The sequence below is a fragment of the Lathyrus oleraceus genome, chromosome 7, assembly GCF_024323335.1.
Source record: "Lathyrus oleraceus cultivar Zhongwan6 chromosome 7, CAAS_Psat_ZW6_1.0, whole genome shotgun sequence".
NCBI classification, from domain to species: domain Eukaryota; kingdom Viridiplantae; phylum Streptophyta; class Magnoliopsida; order Fabales; family Fabaceae; genus Lathyrus; species Lathyrus oleraceus.
Window position 1 is genome coordinate 21,380,032 of NC_066585.1, and position 25,189 is coordinate 21,405,220.

The following is a 25,189-nucleotide window of genomic DNA, read 5'->3' on the forward strand; positions in this document are numbered from 1 at the left end:
AGTAAATTCACTATTATAGTTTTAAAACTATTATAACACTTATTTAATAATATTTTTTTTTGAAAACTTGCTATTAGAGACGGGTTTATATTAACATTTACAATGATTTCATTATCCTGAAACACTTTGATATCAAATGTCGACCCCCTACACACTGCATTAAACAAATCAATTGAAAATATGCACAACTACATTGAGTAAAATGTAACATATACGGGAAATCTCGAGGGACACCTACTCAGGTGCATTCTCATTCTCAGTAAATATAAGTATTCCAACCTCCTTTCAAGTTGAACTTACAAGTATCATTATGGCTATCGAACATATTTTTGGGAGAGGATGTAATCAAATTTGGATTGAAAATGACTCTCTACTTGCCATACAACCATCCACTAATATTATCATTCTCCTTTAAACTTCTATCCAAATAAAAAAAAATTCATATCACTAGGTCCTTCCGATTTAAGGTGTCTTACAATCATCATGAATTTAAAAGTTATGTTGATAGTAAAAAATGTATGTTTTTACATTCAAAATGAAATTTGGTGGAACCATATCTCAATCTGTTCGAAAGATCTTCATAAGAGATAGATTTGAATTACCTTTTTTTATATCTTTATTGTTTTTTTTGAATGATTAGATTTTTTTTTTATTTCTCTCTCATTTATACAAATTTTAATTTTTAAAAAAAAGTTTTACTTAGTTACTTATGATTGGCTTTTTATTTATTTATTTATTTTTATAGTCGGTTAACTTAATTAGGATATCTTACAATCATAATCATTGTATCAAGTTTTTCAACATTACAAATCATTAATTTCAACCTAATATTAAACACATGTAGCCAAAATAATCAACAATGCAACCATAACATGAACAATTATTCAAATTGATCCACTTTCTAAAAAGGAACAATAACAACACATAAATGGCTTCCAAAAATCAATAGCCAAATCTTCAACTAGCTCATAATAAAAGTGTTATACCATTAGTACTACTAATTAAACATGAAGCTAGAGAGAGATACATTGAAACATCCCAAGCAACAACTCTACTAACAAAGTAACAACATTATTATAATACATAATATACACATTCATCCACATGCACCAAATATTAATCAATCCATGTTTGCTGAAAAGCAAACATAGAAACTCAATTAATATATAACTAGTTCATCATATTCATTATTGATGTCAGTGATAATTAGTTGGAAATGGAGTTGCTCCTCCAGCAAAACATGTTGTTCTCTTAACAAAACGACCTTTCATTCTTGGTCTCTTCTCTGCATTCAATTTCCTTACTTCATATCTTATCTTCTTTGCAAACAAACGTGTTCTTCTTTTCTCTCTATACCTTGATACTCTTGCTTCTCTTCCTCCATCTCCATTACTTCCTATTAAGTTCCCTCTTATGCTTCTTATTTCTCCATCTACACCACTTGAACCCTGAAATTAATATTCACAAGACACTCAAATGTCAAATATTATCATAATTATCATATACAGGTATATACTATGCGACAAATCACGATTTACAGAGACTCAACTCTTGTCGTAAAATAACATATAAACAACTAAGCGAAAGACCATAGTGGTCTAATACAATTTATTTAGGTTCAACTTTTGTTGTAAAAAAAACACATACATGTAAGTATGTAGTGATAAAACGACTAAGCAGAGAGAGACCGTAGTGGTCTAACATGATTTACAAAGATTCAACTTTTGTCGTAAAAAACCATATGCATATATATATATATATATATATATATGTATGTAGTGATAAAGTAACTAAACGACAAACCATAATTGTCTTGACACGATTTACTGAGATTTAGTTCTTGTCGTAAAAAAATATATACATATATGTATGTAGTGATAAAGCAATTAAGCGGAAACCACAGTGATCCAACACGATTTACTGAGATTTAGTTCTTGTCGTACAAAAACTTATACATGTATGTATGTAGTGATAAAGCAACTAAGCGGAGACCATAGTGGTCCAACACGATTTACTGAGATTTAGTTCTTGTCGTACAAAAACTTATACATGTATGTATGTAGTGATAAAACAACTAAGGGGAGACCATAGTAGTCTGACACGATTTACTGAGATTTAGTTCTTGTTGTACAAAAACATATACATGTATGTATGTAATGATAAAACAATTAAGCGGAGACCATAGTAGTCTGACACGATTTATTGAGATTCAACTTTTTTTGTAAACAAATAAAGTGTATGTATATAGTGATAAAGCAACTAAGCGACGACCATGGTGCCATGGTTTGGTCTGCCACGAATTAGTGAGATTCAACTCTTGTGGTTTCGATTATATTTCTATGTTGAATTTATATCTTTTTAGTAGTGTAAAAGAGATAAATGAGAAAAGAAAGTACCAAGAAATTTTGCCATGAATCATCATCGGAGTTGAACTTAGGTGGGTTTGCGGTAGTCCATAGAGAAGGAGAGCCTTGCCTAGACCAAGCACTAATAACATCTTCATAGTTTAGTCTCAAAAATCTCTCTCTTTTTGTTTCCTCTTTAGTAATAACACTCTCACTAACACCAACACTACTATTACTCAAAGGCATAAACTCTTTCTCTTGGTGTACCATTGATTCATCATGATCCATATTCCAATGAAAAACTTCATCACTTGTCATATCAAAAACCGATTCCAAGTCATCAAGTTCTTCATCTTTAACCTTTAATATTTCATTTTTGGATGGATCCATTTCATTCTCTTGTTTATAATCAAACACTTGTTCCGTTGAATTCTCATGAATCTCACTACTCCCAACACCAAGTAAACTTTCAACATTAGCTGCAAACTCAGCAAGATCAACATCAAACTCACAGAAACTATCCAAATCACACATGTCCTCAAAATCAGCAGCATCATTTTTCACATTACAATTCTCTAAATCAAAAGGGTCGACATCATAAACCGGGACGCGACACAGCAACTGCTCTTCCTCCTCCTCCTCAATCTCATTAATATCAACTAGCAATCCCCGTTCTCGATCTTCTTCTTCTTCTTCGCCTCCGAGCTCAGGAACTAGCGGAAGAAAACTAGTATTGAAAAGAATCTTCTCCTTAAGCCGTTGTTGCTGTTGTTGAATCGACGAATTCTTATTATGACGCGGCGTTCTTGCTTTTCTAGTGAATCCACTATGCCACGCTTTTGCTGTTGCTGTCGTCGTAGTCACCTTAGCAGACGCGGTTTGAAGACGAACCCTCTCGTGTCTACTCGCTAACTGATTAGCCGAATGAACCAAGTTGTCACAACCATGACAAAGAAAAGCATCATCAGCAGCACAAAACCAACGAGCTCTTCGTCTCAAACAGCTATCACAAGCTCTCGCTGTCTTGGCTCCCAAGGCACCTGCATCTGCACCACCACTTTTCATATCGGTTATCATAAAAACGATATAAAAAAATCTATGTTTTTTTTTCTTCTTCCAATATCAAAAGAATGATTCAATTAATGATTTGTGTATGTTAAAAAAACTAGACAGTGTGATGAAGGAGACACTAATGTGAGTAGGGACTGTTGTTTTTCTTGTTCTATGGTTGTTGCACTTTTGGTAATTTGCTACAGGAATATTAATGGAGGTTCATAGGACCTACCAATTGGTCTCATCTTAGTGTTGATTGGTTAGAGAGTTGAAGTTAATCTTATTCTATGAATTCTCATTGGTTAACTTGTTAATTATAGGATTTCTTATGGACCCATTATTTGTTTGTGCGTTAAAACTTTGAGTAAGACATTTTTGTTGTGTTACATTTCATGCATAATAATTCAATATTGTCTCTATTTGTGGTCCCTTTTAACAACTAGGTTGCTTTCAACTTACCATGAGTGACATTCTACCCTTATTTTACTTTGTCCTAAATAATGTTATAGACGTGAAATCATGATTTTAAATTGTGGTTGCGGCCGAGAATGTTGCGGTTGCGATTGTTGCGTTACATAAGGTAGTCGTTGCAATGTGAGTTTTGATATTAATTTTTTAAAATTTTTTTATGAGAATAGCCGAACATAGTTGAGATTATTGTGCTTCCTAATGCGATCATATACATAATTTACAAATCATACTGTAATGACATCAATAATATTGCGGCCGCAATTACGATCGGAGATTGTGAACCAATCAATTTCTGATTGGTTAATTATTAATTTTTATCTTATGCTATGTAAAGATATGATTTGTGGAGAAAACAAAAGGTGAAAATGTAGATTGGTGTATATAGATAAATCAATGATAAGAGGGAAATGGATGTATTGTTTCCAATTGGGTAAGAGAAAGTAGAAAGCTATTGCCTATAGAAAAACAAACATTGAGTGTTGACATTCTAGGAATAAGTCCAAAGAATAGTTCACCATAGAATTTCATATAAATTTTGGTCCAGTTAAATTACATATATATATCAAAACAATAAATTGCACTGTTTTTTGCATATATAGATGACAGATACTGTTGGAACGTGATGTTTTTGTTTCTATTTGTTTTGCAAGTATGAGAAAAATATCTAACTCTCATAATAAAGAAACTATTTTAGGCTTTAAAATAGCTTATAAATACAAGAATCTAAAGTTGGTTGCTAATATATTAGGCTTTCATCAATTGATGACAACCTCATTTCCCAATTAATTTAGATATTTGAATCGGTTTGTACAAGAATCGAAATGATTTAGTCGTTAAATAAAATTTATAGCAAATTCACTTATAGTTTCATTTATCAGATAGTTTCATTTCACGATAATGTGAATATGCTTGCTTGCAAAATGACTGTCAATTGAATTGAATTGAATTGAATTGAATTGAGAGAGAGAGAGAGAGAGAGAGAGAGAGAGAGAGAGAGAGAGAGAGAGAAGAGAGAGAGGAGAGAGAGAGAGAGAGAGAGAGAGAGAGAGAGAGATAGAGAGAGAGAGAGAGAGAGAGAGAGAGAGAGAGAGAGAGAGAGAGAGAGAGAGAGAAGAGAGAGAGGAGAAGAGAGAGAGAGAGAGAGAGAGTAGAGAGAGAGAGAGAGAGAGAGAGAGAGAGAGAGAGAGAGAGAGAGAGAGAGAGAGAGAAGAGAAGAGAGAGAGAGAGATAGAGGAGAGAGAGGAGAGAGAGAGAGAGAGAGAGAGAGAGAGAGAGAGAGAAGAGAAGAGAAGAGAGAGAGAGGAGAGAGGAGAGAGAGAGAGAGATAGAGAGTAGAGAGAGAGATAGAAGAGAGAGAGAGAGAGAGATTTACACACATCTCTCTACTACTTACATTTATTATTATGACTCAACTAATCTCCTTTAACATCTCTATATAACTCATTAATTATCTGATACATGAACTCACATTAGCCTAGACATATGCTTCTACAATATTCTAGGTACATCTTTCTAATATAAGCATTTATTGATATAATACATTACTCAAAATTATTTCCCGTAATGTGATGTTCTTGAATTCCAAGAGCTTCTCTTAAATGTTTTTTTTCTCTCTAGGAAGAGTTTTGTGAAAATATCAACAACTTGATCATTTATCTTGAAAAAACTCAGGTGCGCCTCTTTATCTTCGATAGTTTCTTAAATGAAATGATGTTTAATGGATATATGCTTTATTCTTCCATGATATACCATATTCTTAGCCATGTCAATGGTTGATTTATTATCACAATGGATAGTCACAAGTTCTTGTTTCTTACCGCAGACTTCAAATATTCTCTTCAACCATATTGCTTGTTGGGTAGCTAAGGTAACTGAAATATATTCTGCTTCCGCAGAAGATTGAGCAACCTTTTGTTGTTTCTTTGAGCACCATAGAAAAATTCCCGAACCTAGTTTCAACCTTGGTTTCATGTTTTATTCAATAGTCCAAAGTGTCTTGAATATATCTCAATACCCTTTTTGTCGATCCTAGATGGATATGGCTTAGATTGTTCATGAACCGAGAAAATAAACTCGCTGCAAATATGTTAGCAGGTCTTGTACTAGTAAGGTAAAATTGATTACCAATTAGATTTCTATAGTTACTAGAATCATCCTTCTTTCATCCATCTTCTTTCATTAATTTTCCTTTCACAACTAAAGGTTTATCAGTTTTATTGCAACCAAACATTCCAAATTTCTTCAATATTTTCTCAGCATATTTCTTTTGATAAATGAAGACTCCATCATTCTCTTGATAAATTTCAATTTCAATAAAATGACGTAGCAGACCCAAATCATTCATCTCATATCTCATCATCTTTTCTAAAATATTTAACAAACTTTAAGTTATTTTCAGTAAAGATTAAATCATCCACATAATTAAAGTGCAAAAATAAAAACATTGACCATACCTTGTTATTTGACATGCAAAGTAGGCTCGTTCCTACTTTTCTCAAAACATTTTTCCATGAAGTAATTGTCAATATTGATATACAATGCTCTTGGTGTTTGTTTCATCTCATAAAGAGTTTTCTTCAATCTATAAACATTTTCTTCTTAACCTTAAATCTCAAAGCCTTGAGGCTGCTCCACATAGCCTTCTTCATTCAGTTCTTCATTCAAGAATACCGACTTTACATCTTATTGATACAACTTCCTTTATTTTTGGGTTGCAATAGATATTAATGTTCTAATGGTGTCGAGGCGTGTCACGGGGTAAATGTCTCTTCATAGTTAATATTAGGTTGTTGTTCATAGTCCTTTGCAAAAAATATTGATTTGTTCTTTTGGACTGAACCAGATGGATCATGTTTCTCCTTGTAGATCCATTTCGCACCAATAACTTGTTTGTCATTTGGCTTCTCCACTAGTTTCCAAGTCTTGTTCTTTTCAATCACACATGTTTCTTCATGCATTGCCTTCCTTTAAGCATCTCCTTTAAATGATTCTTCATAATTTTTAGGTTCAATTGAACAATAGTTGCATCTAGTATAAATATCATCCAAACTCATAACTTTTATTGGAATCAAGCTTGGAGATGATGATTTAGATTTTGGTGAAGATATTGTGTTAGATATAGAAATTGTTATATATGAAATATTTTCCTCATTGTCTAAAGAAGTTAGATTTTGCTCTTAAATGAATGCTGGAACTTTTTTCATCTCAACGCTCTCCTTTTTTTCTAATTCCAAAAGACATTTTCATCAAATACAACATCTCAGCTGACAATCACTTTCTTGGTCTTCAAATTGTAAAGTCTATAGCCATTTAACATAGAGTTGTAGCCAATAAAGATGCATTCGTCACTTGATTCTTCAAGTTTTGTCCTCTTAACTTTAGGAACTTGAGTATATAATATACACCAAAAAAACTTTAAGGTGGTTTACTGAAGGCTTTCTTCCATTCTATGCTTTAAATGGTGTCATGTTCCATATAAATCTTGTTGAAAATCTATTTAGTAGGTACACAATTGTATTAACATTTTCAGACCAAAATTATTTAAGCATCCCTTTCTCAAACAACATGGACTTGGCTATCTACATCACAATAAGGTTATTTCTTTATGATACACCAATTTATTGAGGTGTATAGCCAACAGTCAGTTGCCTCTCCACGTCTTCTTCTTCTTCAAAAAACCTTATCAAATTCATTGGAAGTGTACTATTTTCCCCTTCCCAAAACTTTTATGGACCTGTCACTTTGTTTCTCATAAAAGCTTTAAACTTCTTATAAATTACAAACACTTCCGATTTTTGTCTCATAAAATAAACTCATATCATACGGGTTAGATCATCATTGAATATAATAGAATACACATTTTGTGCATGAGATAAGGTGTTCATAGAACCATACCAATTTAAACACTTATTTAGATCTTATCGTTCCTTCCTTTGGAAATGGTTATCGATGGTGTTTTCAAAGTAAACATATCTCACATACTCTATATTTCTTTTCAATTATTGGAAACTCGAACACCTTATTCTCTTGAGAAATCAAAGTGAGAATGTTGTAGTTTAAGTGTCCAAGTATCCTGTTCCATAGGAAAGAGTTGCATTCTTCTCTAGCCATCAAATGGATATGTTTCTCATAATTAAGAGAAAGTGAACATTTAATGCTTTTGTTCATTTTTACAACATCAACCACTCTTCTTTTTGGATCAAATCTTATGGACTCTTGATTCTCAAATTGAAGAGAATAATCATGCTCCAATAGGTTCCCAATTCTCAATGAATTTCCATCTAACTTAGAATCATAAAAAGTACCATGAATTACCTTACCTATTTGCTTTGTTGCAACTCCAATGTTTTCTTTTCCTTCAACTTCAATATATTCTCCATTGCTCAATTTAACTTTGGAGCCAAATGAGGGATCAATGTCAATGTAAGCCTCTTTATCTCCTGCCATATGATTGCTACACTCGTTGTCCAAGTACCACACATTTTCATACTCTTGAGTTTCTTTGTGACAAGCAAAGAACAAGTTGGCTTCACTATTTTCTTCTTCTTCAAATGATACATGTTGCTAGTTTTTTAAGCGAAAATCTTTATGGATATGCTCAAATATTTTGCAATTATGACATTGTGGCTTGTCTTTGTTCCATCAATCTTTATCTTCATGAATTCTCTTCTTGTATATGCCACACCATTTATTTGAACCTTCAAAATTTCCTCGTCCTCCATAGGCACCTCTTCCTCTTTCACGGGAGTTTCCGCCTCTTCCTCGACCTCTAGAAAATTTGCCACATCTAGAAGACTCACCATTATTTTAGAGTACAAATTTATCATTATTTGGTTAAATGGTGAGCTTGGATTGAAACACGCTTTCAACTGACTTTTCATTGCAGCGTGACAATCTTTACTCATAGGATCTAAGTGGTTCCAACAACCATTGAATATAATTTTTCAATCAAGATAATTAAAATTGTATCCACAATTCATTTGATTCACCAAATCAGCGAGTCTATTGAAGTACTCATTCAAAATTTCATTTTTCCTCCTTTAATTTTCAGAATCTCTTTTTAGAGACATAAGTTTAACTCTTATCACCTTTGAATCTTCTTCAAACTATTGTTGTAGATTTTCTCATGCTTCTTTGATTGTTTTTGATCTCACAATTATTGGAAAAATGACATTTGAGATTCCTCTTTGAATCATTCGAAAAACTCTAGCATCTATGTTTTTTTCTTCTTTAATTCTTCACTTTGTGATGTTGTGTGTTCTATTGCGGCGACTGGTTCTTCATACACTTGTATGACAAACTCCAATACATCCAATGACGTGCATATAAATTCTCCATTTTTAATGCCCAAAAATAATAATATTTTCCTTCAAATAAAGAAACTTGGAGATTGCTATATATAGATCGGATGCTTGTTGAGACATTAATTAAGGAAACCATGAGTCTTGACCTTCAATTTCCTCCCACTCTTATATTTTTCCTTTTTTTTTCTTCAAGTATCTGAAGCTCTGGTATCATTTTATTGGTGGTATTCTAGAGGGAACTGGAAGATGCTTTTTGATTTCTTTTTTTCATTGTTTTTGCTTACACATGCTTGATGTACTAACTTTTACTAGCTTGATAACACCTCCCTATTTATAAATTCAATGGAGATTATTTTAGATATTTTATGATATATATATATATATATATATATATATATATATATATATATATAATATATTATATATATATATATAATATATAGAAGAGAGAGAGAGAGAGAGAGAAGAGAGAGAGGAGAAGAGAGAGAGAGAGAGAGAGAGAGAGAGAGAGAGAGAGAGAGAAGAGAGAAGAGAGAGAGATAGAGAGAGAGAGAGAGAGAGAGAGAGAGAGAGAGAGAGAGAAGAGAGAGAGAGAGAGAGGAGAGAGAGAGAGAGAGAGAGAGAGAGAGAGAGAGACTTCTCTATACTACTTACATTTACTATTATGACTCCACTAATCTAGTTATACATCTCTCTAAAATTCATTAATTATCTGATACATGAACTCACATTAGTATGGGCACATCCTTCTACAAGACTCTAGCTACATATTTCTAATACAAACATTTATCATAGAACACATTACTCTACAAAAAGTTCTAATTATGATACCTGATCAAGAAGATATTTAAGTCAGGAGATTCAAATTTCAATTGAAGTGTTAAGCCATTGTTGTATCAAGGAAGGGAACTTAAAGATCTAAAATTTTAAAAGTGTGAAAGCTCGCCTGAACCTGCGTTTCATGTCTTAGAGTGATCGGTTAAAATGTAAAAGGTGAAGAGTAAGTCTTGAAGTATTGAGGAAATCAAACACACCAATTTTTTTTAACCTTCTCTTATTTCAAAATTTCTTTAAAAGTTATCAAGTTTTGTGTGAAATTGATTAAGAAGTATTTCTAATAAATAGAAATAGTTTTTACACTGTCTAATCAATTAAGGACTTGGTCCAACTGATTAGAGCGAGGTAAATGACCTCATAATAGATTAGAAAAGTTTTGATTGATTAAACCATCTATCCATTTTAAGGTTTCTTTCTTGAATTAGGATTTTTGTATTTTGAAAGTCCTTAATCGATTAACATATAAGGTTAGTCGATTAAGTCGTTAAAATGACCCATGAATTATTTTTATTTTGAGGCAAAAAATTTCTTATATAAAGGAGGTTTCTGCTCATTTCATTTTACATCAAATTTAAGATTAGAAAATCTTACATTCTTCTTCTACTCTCTTTGTTTTCATATTTACTTTTCGCAAAGATTGTTGTGCCAAAAGACCAAAAATTCTGTGAGATTTTTTGTTGTAATCAGTGTTGTGCTTTAATTTAGTGTATTCAAGAGTGTGATTCTCTTGTAGAGTTATTTTGTAAAGGTTATAAGCTAAACTCATTTAAAAGTTTAGTTGAGGTTTTTGAGTTTGATCTGTGTAAAAACTCTAGTCGTAGATTCTTGAGATTAACATATATAAAAGATAAAAGTTTTATTTGAAGGTTCCTCAACAAAGTCCTTGTAAAAACTCTGTATATTGGTTATCGAATTTATTAGTGTAAAAATTTTATTTGCTTGTTAATGAAAGGTTCGTGGGTGAATTCTATAGAAACTCGATTTTATTTAGTGGAGCGGTTAAGAGAAAACTTTTTAAGGATAGATGAAAGACCAGTATAATGGACTGGAAATAGAGGTTAGCACCTTGACCGAACCATATTTATCTTAAATAGTCTTAAAATCGTAAATATCATGAAATTTATCTGTTTTATCTTAGGTTACTAATTGATCTTCCAACACATTTTCAGTACCTTTCTACCACAACTTTCCTGTCATTACATTCCCTATCACAGATGCCACTGCCACTCACACTCTATCCACAACATGAGACAAATGCTTAGAAAGAACAAATTTGCATAACTAGCATACAATAACAAGTGGCATGTTACTATTAGCCCAAAATTTAAGGAATCTTATCCTGTATAATAATAGTACTACATTTTAATATAAACTGATTATCGTGGTATCTTCAAATCTTCACATAGTTGATGGAACAATTGCAGCAACTTATTTTATGACACATGTTTTGAATATAATTGATAGATCAGATAGATACTCTGGTCAAAACTTGTTCCTAGTAATTCCCATCACCCATAGCTATCACTTAGATAAAACGTTTCCTTATAGTTTCTGCTTAATGTCATTTTTTTTTATGTATATCAATGATATTTTTAGGCTTAGATTGAAGTATTGTAGTTTCTTTATACTAGACCCAAAAATTATTGCTAGAGCTTATTAGTAAACATATTTACTTGTGAGGATATAGAAATGAGTAAGCCCAAGTAATTACACATAAACAGTTTATCATACTACAAAACACAAAACTTAAATTGGGTGGAAAGTATCTTCTCATGTACTAAAACAAAGAAAAAAAAGGTATCTTCTCAAACTCAAAGCATGGTTGAGAAATTGATACTTGATGAGAAATTTGTAGGGAAATGTTCATCCCACTCTATGGGATGCGCTTTACACTTTTGAAAATTCAAAAATATTTTTATTGATGTCCAAAAATATATCTTCGGACGTATTTAAAATCACACCAAACATCGTAATTCTGCCACACATCTCATTGTTGACAAAATCTGATTCGAAGATATGTCTTCGTAAATTATTTGGGATGGATTGAGAGGTGTATCTCCGTAAACCCTCATAAATTCATTGTATACTATTGAAAGCCTCTTTATTGCACATAACAGGTGATATTTCGGAGATACATCTCCGGAAAATTTCCCTGAATATTGTCTAGGCAGCAACATTGTCCTAACTTTGACATTATTTGAGGCCAACTTATATTTTAGGTCATTTTATGTCATAAACAGAAAAACACATACATTAATTGATTCAAACATACTACACATACATTTAAAAAGTCATATATTAATTAAAGTAAATTCAAAATGTACCGACCATACATAACGTGTTCCAAAAATACAAAAAATAATACCACCAAACATAAAATAGTGTGTATGTCTAACCCCTACACAATAATGCCTTCTTGGGGGGAAATTGGGGACTACCTTCCTAAAAAAGTCACACCTCTATGCCTGATATCGCCATATCAACAATACACCGACAAACGCTGCGTACGTCATGAGCGTGGTAAACCCTAGCCTCTAGTACCTCTTGATTAGATGACATAGGTGGTCTTCCAAGAGCGTCTGATGTCATGATAGGATGTGACACCCTATAGAACCATGCGACATATTCGTATGCATAAGTCCATTGTACAGGAGCCGAGACCCTACAATAGTCCTCTGGTACCAAATGTCTCGAGATCCTTAAGTATGACATCAAGATCTATGCAGCAGACAGTGGGAGGAACATGCTTTAAGGGGTGTCTTCGAATAACCTGCAAATACCCAAACTAGCGCATAATTTGCTCGGGCATATACACATACATCATACCTGATCCACAAGCCATCCATCCAGAGTATAATAAAATGAAGTCCAAATGACAGATCTTGCGGTGACCGTCGTATAGGCTAAAGGCTATGTCATCTACTACATGACGGTCAAGATACACCTAGAAGGGCTCAATGACCTGATTCCCTCTAAGCGACTGATGACACTGTGTCATTGCATATTTTTGGTTGAAGAAACAGATCAAAACAAGTTAAAGAGGTGCAAAAAAGAAGAAGAAAGACCAAAGAAAGATGCAAAAATGACTAAGTATGAAGAAATAAGGTCTTAGTAAAAATCAGGTGGAAATGGAGCAAAAATATGCAGCTACTGGAATAATCATGCGTAGCGTCGTACGCGTGATTAAAAAGCAAAGTCAACATCACACGCGATGCAATTTATCATGTTCGTGATAGGTCTTTTATGAGCCTATTCTGACGCGTTATGGACTGATTTGACTGGTATAAAAGGGAATGTTTGGCATCTTTTTAATGGTTCTGTGATTTTAGACTGCAAGTGACGATTTGCAACATCAAAATACATATTTGGAGTGTATTGGAGGCCAGTTCTTCAAGGGATATCTTATGCAAACCTCTTATTTGTATTTGGTATTGTAAAATGCCTTTTCTAAAGTCATTATTGGTATGATTAAAAAACATGTCGGGAAGAAGCCAAAGAATTGGCATAAAACCTTGGACCAAGTCTTATGGGCATGTCGAACGTCTCCTAAAGAAGCAACGAATACTACTTCATTGAGATTGGCTTATGGACATGAGGCTGTCTTACTTGTAAAAATATATTTGCAGCCAACTCGAATTCAGAGGTAGGACGAGATTCCATCCGATAATTATTGGAATATGATATTGGATAAAATGGTTGATTTGGATGAGGAATGATTAGTAGCGTTGGATGTCTTGATAAGGCAAAAAGAGCGGGTAGCTAAGGCCTATAATAAAAAGGTTAAGGTAAAGACCTTTTCAGTCAGAGACTATGTGTGAAAGGTCATTTTACATATGGAACAAAGAGATATGACTCTGGGGAAATGGTCTCCTAATTTGGAGGGCCTATTTCGAATCATTCAAGCGTTTTCAAATAATGCTTATGAGATCAAAGAGTTGGCATGTCATCATAGAATTCTGAGAGTAAATGGTAAATATTTAAAAAGATATAAACCTATGCCACAGGATATTCGAATTGTAATAGAATAACACGTATAGATGGGAAACTCCATAATTGTATTCATAAAAGGCCAAAATGGTAAGGTCATTACGAAACATTGAAAGTAAGGAAATCAAAGTACAAGTTAAACATGAAATTTAGATTTGAATTCTTTGAGTTTGGTCTTTGAAAATTCGAGCCTTGCATTCAAACGGTCATGGGCCTCTTCTAGATAGTCGATTTCAAGTCCCGGGTTGATAGTAGCTTCAGCATGTTCAACACCTTTGGTGGCCTCCTGATGAATTGTTTCTCTAGTAGCCAGTGATTTCTCCCTGGCAAGCTCAACTTTTTGCTTTTCCGGGTTGACGATCTCTTTGGTCAATTCAAGAATTTTTGCACGACATTGTGAAATTTGTTTGTCGAGTGAAGCCTTCTTGTCTGTGTACTCTTGGAGTTTAGTTTCGAGCTTATTAACTTCCTTTTCAGGCGCACTACTCAAGTCCCAAGATACAACCATAACTTCTTTTGTTTATTGGAGTCGAGCAATGTTCGTCTTTTTTAGGTCGATGGCTCGGCAGACCTAGTCGAAATAAGCTTCAAATTCGAACAAGAATTGGACCATAGAATCAGAGACCTGGTGTTTGTTGAGCTCAACCAACAAATTTTGATTGTCAGTACCAAGCCGAGCATCTCCTTCGATGGCATTGAGGAGATAAACTTCCAAGATATTTTCTTTTAGTTGTTGGATTAAGAGGTTTACCGAGTCGTTACCTGTGTCAACCAATGAAGCATAAGAGGATTGAGAGGATCTAGACCCAATCAAAAGCTTACGGAGTATTTGAAGTCTTTTTAGAGCCTCTATTGGATTCTTCCTTTTAAGGGAAAAAATTTCTTCTTGTCTCAAATAAGTGTTAGATGACGAATCATGAATACCAGCTTGAGCCTGAGTCTTCTCATTATTGGTGGGTGGATCTTTCTCTTCTGGAGGGGTTTCGACATTAGGGTTGGCTTGCTCTTCATTTGTTTTCTCCGGGCTTTTGGGTTTTGGGTCATCATGAGTTATGTTGTCTTGGACAGAAGCCATAGTGTCATCCAATTCTTCATTTTGTTGTGGAGAGAGTTGGTCGACATTGGCCTCAGTTTCAGGATGTGATGGTGGTAACGCATCTGCATTGTCACTTATTGGTTTGGTTGCTGGATGGATATACAAAATACTGGAATGAAGAAAATATGACCAATGAATGTGAGAAAAGGTTTCAAAGGGAATCAAACGAGGGATACATGGTGATTTCTCCACCTCGTTCTCGTCCGCCTTTGGTGTTTCCTGAAATGGAAGAAGTAGTTAGTCGAAGTTAGAATCAAGAGATATACAAAAAGAGAAAAGGTTGTTATTTGAGTAGAACATTACCTTAGGGGTCAGTTTTTTTATTGTTCTTCAATTGTAAGGTTTTGGGGTTTATCTTGCGCTTGATCGTTAGGAATATGAAAGTCTTCTTTCCCTTTTCCTTTGTTAGAAGGGCCATCAGCCAAAATGGTGGTTTCCTTTTTGGGTTTTGGTTTTTGAGGAGCGTTTTTATTCTTGCTGACGCTTGGTTTATGAAAAGCATTATGCTTGGGTCTCGAGAAGATGAGAGTTGCCTTACTATCTTATGAACTTTCAACTTCAGCCAGGTTTCCGTTGCTTTTGGCGTGGCCTAGAAAGGATGGTGTGGATTAAATGTCCAAATCATTAAAAAAAACTACTGAAGTTGAAATCAGATACATACCTATGTCGAGATAGTCTTGGATTTCTGTTTCTTCTTGAGTTTTGTAGTTGTTGGAGAGTCGGGATCGTGTTTTTGTTTATAAAAGAAAAGGTATGTTAGAATAATTTTGATATTAGATAATGTATAGATACGAAAAGACATGCCTTTTTCATTTGGGGTTCTTCACCTTCCTTGGTTTCACCAGCATCGGAAGGGCCTTCGACATTTGTGTTGATTTTTTCAGTTTCATCTGCAATCGAAATCATGTGAGAAGGTGAAACATATGAATTCGATTAGACATGAGTGTTGGAGTTAAAAAGGATTCCCAGACGGGGTCCAACATTGCAGCCGCTAAAGGGGTTACATTAGGGAACCTGTTTCGAAACCAAGATGGACCAAAACACATGTCCACAAAAGGAGCCATGGTCGAAACAAATGTTTTCGACTCGAGAAACAGGTTGATATATTTCATAAAAGTTATCTCTAGAGGGGTATCATAAGGGGTAATTTAGGTTAATCTTGTGCCTTCGATACTCCTGTAGTTGGTTTCTATTAGCAAGTCTTCTTTTTAGTTACGTGAAGTTTGGGTTTGAACATGGCATTTAGCCAAAGTTGTAGGAACCACAAAGGTCCAGAAAGTAAGTATGACTTGTTGGTCTCATGAAGGTGTTTCAATTTGTATGAGGCATCTCCAATTGATTGATAAAGGTTGGATAAAAGTAGATTGCTCAGTGAGATCTTTTGACCCTCATTAAGTTGGACAGCTAAAGGTACATGTTTCTTGGCTATCTGTAAAGAGCTTAAGCAGAAGACATAATAGGAGAGCCAAAGAGACAAAAAAGTGATATGCTCCTGGTCGGAGACTTCTACAGTTTTCTTGTTTTGGTGATCGATGATGAAGTTTTTGAAACTAAAGCGTTCGACAATGAATTTATTTGTAGTTTCTATTGTTGGGGTGAAGTTTTCACCTAAAGGGCTAAGTCTCGTGACGGTTGCCACGTCGAACAAGGTTGGCGTAAGCATTCCACAAGAGAACTGAAAGGTGTTGGTCGAACCTTCCTAGAAGAAGATTGACGCAAGAGACATGGTTAGGTTGTACCTCGGGCCAGTTCTGGAAATTTGAATCATGTCGAAGATTCCTAGGTCTTCCCATTGTTTCTTTATTTTGAGCTAGACTTATCGAGCCAGGAGGCGCATATCGAAAGACGCATGCAGGTTTCTCCATGAAGGATTAGTCGAGAGAGAGTTCTTCGAACGATGAGGGCATGATGATGGGATAACATGGGGAAAAATTCTTTACTTTCTCAGGTTGAAACTTAGCAGTTGGGTATGGTCCTAAAAATGTTAAAAGTTTATCAGACAAGGAAAAAGGGACGGGTACCTGTTTAGCCTAAATGACGATTTTTTCTTGGCTATTGGTGGTTCCGGAATGAAATCGCTTCCTTGTTCATCTTCTTCTGGGGGATCATGAATGTTAAAGGATTCTTCCTAGTATCGAGCTTGGAAGTTGAAGTGTTAGCTGCCATTGTTGAAGTTTGAGAGCTTGTTATGAAAGAAGGGTTTCTATGTGTGTGAAAGGTTGAGAGTGAAAGAGAAGAAGATGAGAATAGAGTATTATGGAAGTATTTATAGAGTATTTTTCCTTTCGATTAGCAGACATTTGGCGTACGCGTGTTAGTGTGAGGCGTTTCGTGTTTCAAGAACTGGAGAAATTGATGTGAGTGGAGCAGTTAATGAGATGTGCAAACACATGATCTCCTAGAAAATAGGAGCAATGATGGGATTCTGAGAGGATTTTTTGGAAAATAACAATGCGCGGTAAAGTGGTAATGACGACGATGACGTCAACAAAGAAGTTGGATCAGTGTTGAAATTATATTAAAAAATGTCACATTTCTCTTTTTTTATCCAAAATCGAAACATGGCATTTTGGGGGACAATTTGTTATCATAGATTTTTGACACAAGCATCAATTGCAAGAAATGAGATAAGGAACCTGCAATATTGTTGTTGGAAAAATCAAAATGGTCAGTTATGACCATGAAGATCTTGACTAATTTGATTTGCTAAGAAGTGGCCCCAGTTTGGTCGAAATTGTAAGTAGATAGAGGTCATGGAGTTTGTTGGTTTTTTGGGATTTAGTGATATTTGAAGTTCCCAAGACTTTACTCTACGTAGTCGAATGAGATGTAATTGGATAAGGTCAGACAGTTATTGAATGACACGTGGAACCTTGTCAAAAACAGAAGTTGCATGGAGGCGAAGACGTGGAATACTTCGCTTAGTCGACTATTATAGACGGTTAAATTAGGATTAGTATATAAGTAACAATCACTTGTTTTAGGAGTCCGCAATTGTACACATTCTACAAAACTCAAAGTATATGTGTGATTGAGAAAAGAGTTAAGAATGTACGTATGCTTCCACTTTTTACAAATTAAAGTCTTTATATTCAAATCATTTTCTACAATTAAATTACTTTCAGTTACTTTAGTTTTGGTTCTTTACATTTCGATTTCAGTTTAAATTCCAATCATTATTCTCAAACTTTGCATTTTGATATTGATATCAAAATTGTTTAAAGCTTATGATTCACACAAATATGTTCTGGAATTTTTTCGAGTTTAATCCTTTAAATAAATTAAAACTTATTTTTGTTTACTAAATTTCAGAGTAAACAGTAATAATGAGAAACATGTGAGAAAGGCGAAGAAGAAGCAGGTGAAAGATGAATTGGAACATCTTAAACAGACTGAAAATAAAAAGAGACATATGGAAAAAAAGAAACATAAGAAGAAAGAGAACAACAGAGACTTGATGAAGAGGGTGCTGCAATCGCAGAAGCTGTCGCTCTGCATGTTCTACTTACTTGAATAGTACTCAACATTTGAAATTTCATATAATTGCTTTTTTCTCTATTTTAATCTTTTTTCTTTTCCATTGGTAAATTTCCACCTTTTTCTCCATTTTTAAATTGCAGCTCAAAATCTAATCAATCATAAAGGAAAAGATAATCAATATCAGTTTAGTTGAGTATCAAAACAATGGATAAATCCAAGGCCATATTATTTTCCTTAGTTAAATAATAATAAAAATAATATGTATATCCTAAAATGGAATGTTAAAAAAAATTGTAAAAATTCATGTGTTTTTTTATCTTAAAATTAGACTAAATACCTTTACTTTTTTATATATCATTTAAATAAAGTACATAATTTTGTTAGATTTGAGATCTCTTTATTTCTATTGAAAATGATTATCAATTTCATTCTTGAGAACGATACAATAATTAAATAGAAATTTATGATATAGTGATGTCTTCTATATAAATATATCTTAAATCAAGCCCTAAATATCTTATACGGTAAAAAAAAAAAAAAGTGAACACATCAAAATAAATATTGTTGGATCAATGAATGTATGTTACATGGGCACTAAAGAATTACAAATCAATGAATGAATCACTTCTTGTGTTTGCAATGGGGATGCCATATTTATAAGTCAGCAGTTTTAATTCTTTTATTTAGCTTGGTGTTATTATTTGTTTGATTGAGTCAAGCCAACTCAAACTCATATTAATTATAAAAAGAAATCTTTGTTTTTATTTACTTAATACATGTTTTAATTCCTTAATTTGTTTTAGTCTTTTAACTAAAAAAAATATTATAAGATAAGATAGTCCTTTAACTTTATGTTTGTTATCCTATTTAATCTCATACATCAATTATTGACAAAAATAGTATATTGTTATTTCAATTTTTTGACATTAGAATAAGTATGATAGAAGTCATGTGATAATGATTTTAGTCAAGTCAAAATGAAGAATAAATGGTCATGAGGACTTCGACAAACGTGATTGGCAGACAAAGAAAATTACCAAAGTCGAAGTCACAGTTGGACTAGAAATTGAGAACTTAGCAAAATTCAGAAATTCAAGACATTCTCTATGCGATTGAATGATGTGTAAGTGGATAAAATCAAACGGTTATTGAAATACACATGGTAGATCGTCGAAGATGAATGATGCATGGAAGTGAAATGTGACATGATGTGTTTAGTCGACCGTTGCATACGTTTACCTTAAGTTTAGTATGTAAGTAACATTAACTTTGAGTTTCGGAGGTTTGCAATTGTACACAATTCTATACAACTCAAAGTATCTGTATTTTTGAGAAAGAGTTTCAGAATGTACGTATGCGCTCCACCTTTTATGAATAAAAGCTTTTCCTTTATACTCTAATCATTTCTACATTCAATCTTTAATTTTCACATGTATTTTGATTTTCATTTACATTTTAGTCATCACCTTTAAACTTTGTTCCGATTTTAGTTATTATTTTCAAAACCATACATTTTGACACTTATGTCAAATTACTCAATTCATGATTCACACAAAATACATCTCGAGATTTTTTCGAGTTTAATCCCTTAAATAAATATTGAAACTTGTTTTGTTTATTATATTTCATGGTAAAGACATATGTAGTGAAAAAATTGATACTCGGTTTAAATTGCGAGGATTTTGTTTTCATTCTTTGAAAACAAAACCTTTGCAATTTAACCCGTGTATAAGTCTTTAACTATATATATTGATTTAAATTTGTATCAATGACATTGATGTCATGCCACGTCATCAAAACTTAACATTTTTTTATATCAAAAATTAACAGAAGAGACTAAATATAATAACAGAAGTAAATGAAGAAATTAACTTGTAATATTTTTTAATTAATGAACTAAAATGGAATATTTAATTAAGTTAAGGGATTTGATAATTAATTATGTAACATGTTTACGAATTGGTGTTCATAATATAGTACAAGTTCAGTTTTATCGTAAATAATGAATAAAGTAGGTTTGAAATACATTTAAAGAATGTTAACTATTAATTTGTTATATCAAATATAAAAATAATTTAGAGTTTGGATTTCAAATTTTTAAATTTTAGTCAAGACCTAAACAATATTTAGCGATAAAATTTTATTTTTATTTATATATTTTTTAGAATATATGAAATGGCAAAAACCATTATTTGGGTCGTTGAGAAAAATATTATATAATGATTAAGATAAAACTATTTATATAATATGAAATCATAATTAAAATATATTGGTTTAGTAAGTCATCCATTTTGATCGTGTAAAATAAATTCTATTAAAATTAAAGAGTCAATCAAAATAATATGTGAGATGGGAAAATATCATTCGTAGGAAAAAGACAAAACAAAATGAATTAAGGATAAGTGATGAATGAATATGCATACCATGGAATCAAGTAGAGGCCAAAGAGTGAAAGTTCCTAACAGCAAATATTCCTTTTGTCAGCATAATAGTAGGAAGGTGCTAATGATGGTGTGCATAAATTGAGAACATTCTTCTTTTCTCCTTGGCATTCTTTTGGAATGATTTTCTTGTAATTTCTTTAATTAGAAGTGAAGTGTTGTAGCATCTCATAGAGTCCATTCTCAGAGATAGATATAGTAACCCAAAACCCTCGAGAAAAAATATAACCCTTCCACCAACTCAATAAACTAGACTCATACACCAACCCCAACATTACAACTCAACAAAAACCTAATTCTACCCGCATCTTCAACCTAATCCATGTCCACATCGTGTTCCATTATTAGAAAATATATATTCGGTGACAAAATATTACGATGACCATTTTATCATCGTAGTCATATCACATTTTTTACGCGCATGTTTTTTTTATTAATTTTTTTTTCATCACGGTTCTTAAAAATAACTATGGTCATAGAATTTGTATGACAAGCTTCGAATCTCAGGATCAACATTTTTCCATTTTTTCAATAAAAATAAGCGTGTGTCCCTTCACATTTATTGTTATTTAAAAATTGAAAGTATAACAACTACATTTGTTTCATTCAACCGTGATTACATGTTTGATATTTCACTATGGTTGAAGCTTGCAACCGTTGTGAAATTATGTCCCACAAAATTAAAACATAACTGGTACTTCATTCCGTTCATAACATACAAGGGTTCCCTGGCGAAAAAGACGAAGGCAATAGCGAAATCTTCACCATCTTCATTCATTTATGGAAACGAATATCATTTCTAGAAACAAAATCGTCATCCTCTTCAAATTACAGTACGTTACTGTTAGCTGGAGATTTCGACAGATAGTTGAAATTCTTTGGAAGTGTTATGTTTTGAAGAATAAATAAAAATAGCTGTGTCAAAGCTATTTGCTGAAGTCTTTTCTTCGATGAACAAATCTTCATTGTCGAAGTCTGAGACTTAGAAGATTTTTTGGATCCCCACAAAGCTCTCTTCGACGTAGGCGTTCACAGAGTCGAAGCTTCAAAGCGGGAAGGATTTGAAATTTAAACGAAGCCGTTTCGTCAGGCCAACACGTGGAAACATCTAAGACATGCAACGCTTGAGAATGGCGAATGTGGCAGTCATATGTGTAGAGGCCGTTAGGGTCGAATTGCTATAAATAGGGGTCTTAGTTTTAGATTTCAGGGGTGTTCAAACAGATATATAGAAATTCACAAAATATACTCGAAGTACCAAAGCGAGAGAAAATAGTTTTACGCTGAAAATGTATGTATGAAGAACACCATAAATTTCGTTCATGTTATCTATTTCATACACGTTATTTAAATTAAAGTTATTCATTGTCTTTCATTCTGTCGAATTGCCCTTATTTTTCAGTATTTTATCATCATCTTTACTTTTGCATTTACATTTCGCCAAGTCTTCATTTACAGTACTTTCTCAAAACTTAAAGCATTTACTTCGAGTCACTTATCTTTATCCTTTCCAAGTATTTTCGTTATCTTTAAAAATCCTTTTACTACAAAGTTATCGTCATTTACTTTGTTCATAGAGTCATAAGTTTCGTTTAGAATTGTTGTCAAGATACTTTTTCATTGTCCATAAACCAGAAACAAACATAACCATGAGTCAAATCACCGTAATAATAATTCTTGAGACACATGTCCTAGGATCAATCTAGTCGATCCTGTAAGTTATCAAAAATATATAAATTTGGAAGACTAGCGGTTGTTTATCAAAAATCACTGGTAAACAAATTGGCACACCCGGTGGGACAGTGTCAAAAGAATTGTTGATTACAATAGTTTGTTTTACTTTTACAATTCTCAAAATTGCTGTTATTCTTTTGGTTTAAAAATTAGTGTTGTATGATCCTTAGAAGTGGTAGAATAGCCAACAATTGCCAACCTATAACCAACAGAAAAAACGCAAAAAAGATAGTTAATACAACCAGTCAAGGGGAACAATTTCCTCCCCAGGGAACATGCACAATCGGAGCAAATTCGATTGATGTATCCACTGAGATCCCTAATGCACAGGCCATACCAACATCTGGATCCATGGCCTTGCATAATTCGACAGCAATGCCTATTATGTCAGGCGCGACAGATACTCCTGCAATTTCAACCCCTAGGCCACCAGGATTCGAGAACTTTAGGCATGTGAGAGAATACCCATATGGAATGCCATCTACTGCCATGGCGGGACTTCAAAACAATTCTTCCATATATACTCAACGACATAGTACGGTTATTTCGCCAATTCAAAATTCTGGATCTGGCATGAACCATGTAGGTCGAAATACCCAGTCACAAGGAGTCCCCACCCTATTACCTACCCTTACAACGAATAACCAGGCAGCCTTTAGACAACAAATGGATGCCAGTAACCATGATATGGTAGGAGTTCTGGCCAGAGAAATGAATACCATTTTTTCTCCCCTGATACAGAATGTGAATAGGACTAACACTGACAATGCCCAAACATACCAACAACTGTCAGCGCAGATGGGACGCATAGCTGATTTCCTAGGCGCCCCACTGTCTTCTGTTCGACGCAAGCCAAACCAGGTTATAATCCAGGGAGAAGAACCAACTATAGATCAGGTTCGACCACCAAGGCAAGCCCCTGACAAAAGAGTTATGGGGGCAAGATTGGAACAACAGCAAATTCAACGGGAAGTCCCTGAAGAACAACCTAGGAGAGTGATAATGGTTAATAGAGACCAGGATGTAGACGAAGTAATTCATAGGGTCAGGCGGGAAAACATGATGGAAAATGACTTAACTAGTATGATAGAGAGAATCATGGCCCAGAATGGCCTGAATACAGGACTTCGACGGCCAAATTGTTCCTCTCCTTTATCAGAATATGTTCTGTAAACAGAATTACCAAGGGGTTGTAAAATCCCTAAGTTCACCAAATTTTCAGGGGACACTAGTGAATCCACTATAGAACACATAGCCAGATACATGACAGAGGCAGGAGATTTGGCGAACAGTGAGAACCTAAGGATGAAATATTTCCCCAGTTCTTTAACAAAGAACGCCTTCACGTGATTTACAACTTTGCCACCAAATTCCATAGACGCCTGGCCCCAGTTTGAAAGATTGTTTCATGAACAATTCTATATGGGCCAAACTAAGATAAGTCTTAAGGAATTAGCCAGAATCAAAAGAAAATTCACCGAACCTATAGATGATTATCTGAATAGGTTCCGTTTGTTGAAATCTAGATGCTTTACAATAGTGCCTGAACACGAGTTGGTCGAAATGGCCGCTGGAGGTTTAGATTATTCCATCAGGAAAAAGTTAGATACCCAGCATCTAAGAGACATGGCCCAATTAGCAGATAGGGTTCGACAGGTCGAACGCTTAAAATCTGAAAAGGCCAGAGCAAATAAGAATTATAAGAAAGAGAGGGTTGCTTATGTCGAATTCGAAGACGGAGAGTCTGAAATCTCTGATGACCCTTATGGTCTTGAGGAATTCGAAGTGGATTTGGCTGAATTAAAAGAAGCACCACCTTACGCCTGCAAATTACTTACACCTTCGAATGGCAAGAACCCTGTCAAAACTGAAAAGAATGATAGATTTCCCAAAAAGACCTACACATTTGATGTTACCAAATGTGACGAGATCTTCGATTTATTAGTAAAAGATGGCCAAATGATAGTGCCTCCTAATACCAAAATTCCTCCATTAGAACAACGGAAGAAAATAGGCTTTTGTAAATATCACAGTTTTTTAGGCCATAAAACCTCACAATGCTTTCTTTTCAGGGATCTTATTTAGAATGCAATCAGGGATGGCCGCCTCAAGTTCGCTGACAAAGGAAAGAACCAGATGAAGGTTGATGTTGATCCCCTCAACATTGCTGAGACAAACTATGTTGAACCTGTCGAAATCAACATGATTGACGTAGGGGAAGTGGAGGTTGTAAAGGCAACAAAAACTGAAGATTATGCGCCGAATGGAAATCAGGCTACTGATGGCCTAAATAACAATGTTTCCTTTGGAATCTCTGTCAAAGGTAAACGGGTTGCTAACGTCGAACCAAGGGCCACTGAAGGTCTCAAGGGGAAAGAAATTGAGGCTACTGAGGGCCTAAGAAAGAAATTCGAAGAAATTTCAATCACTGATGGCGCCAGT

At 33.9% G+C, this 25,189-nt stretch overlaps 1 protein-coding gene across 1 annotated transcript; it reads right to left on the bottom strand.

The window, feature by feature from the left end:
* Positions 1-868: 868 nt before the first annotated feature.
* LOC127105801 (zinc finger protein CONSTANS-LIKE 16) lies at positions 869-3,682 on the bottom strand. Its single transcript, XM_051043007.1, has 2 exons — positions 2,397-3,682; positions 869-1,448 (listed from the first exon to the last, which is right to left on the bottom strand). The coding sequence occupies exons 1-2, from the start codon at positions 3,420-3,422 to the stop codon at positions 1,197-1,199; spliced, it is 1,278 nt and encodes a 425-aa protein (XP_050898964.1). The 5' UTR covers positions 3,423-3,682; the 3' UTR covers positions 869-1,196.
* Between the last annotated feature and the right edge of the window lie 21,507 nt (positions 3,683-25,189).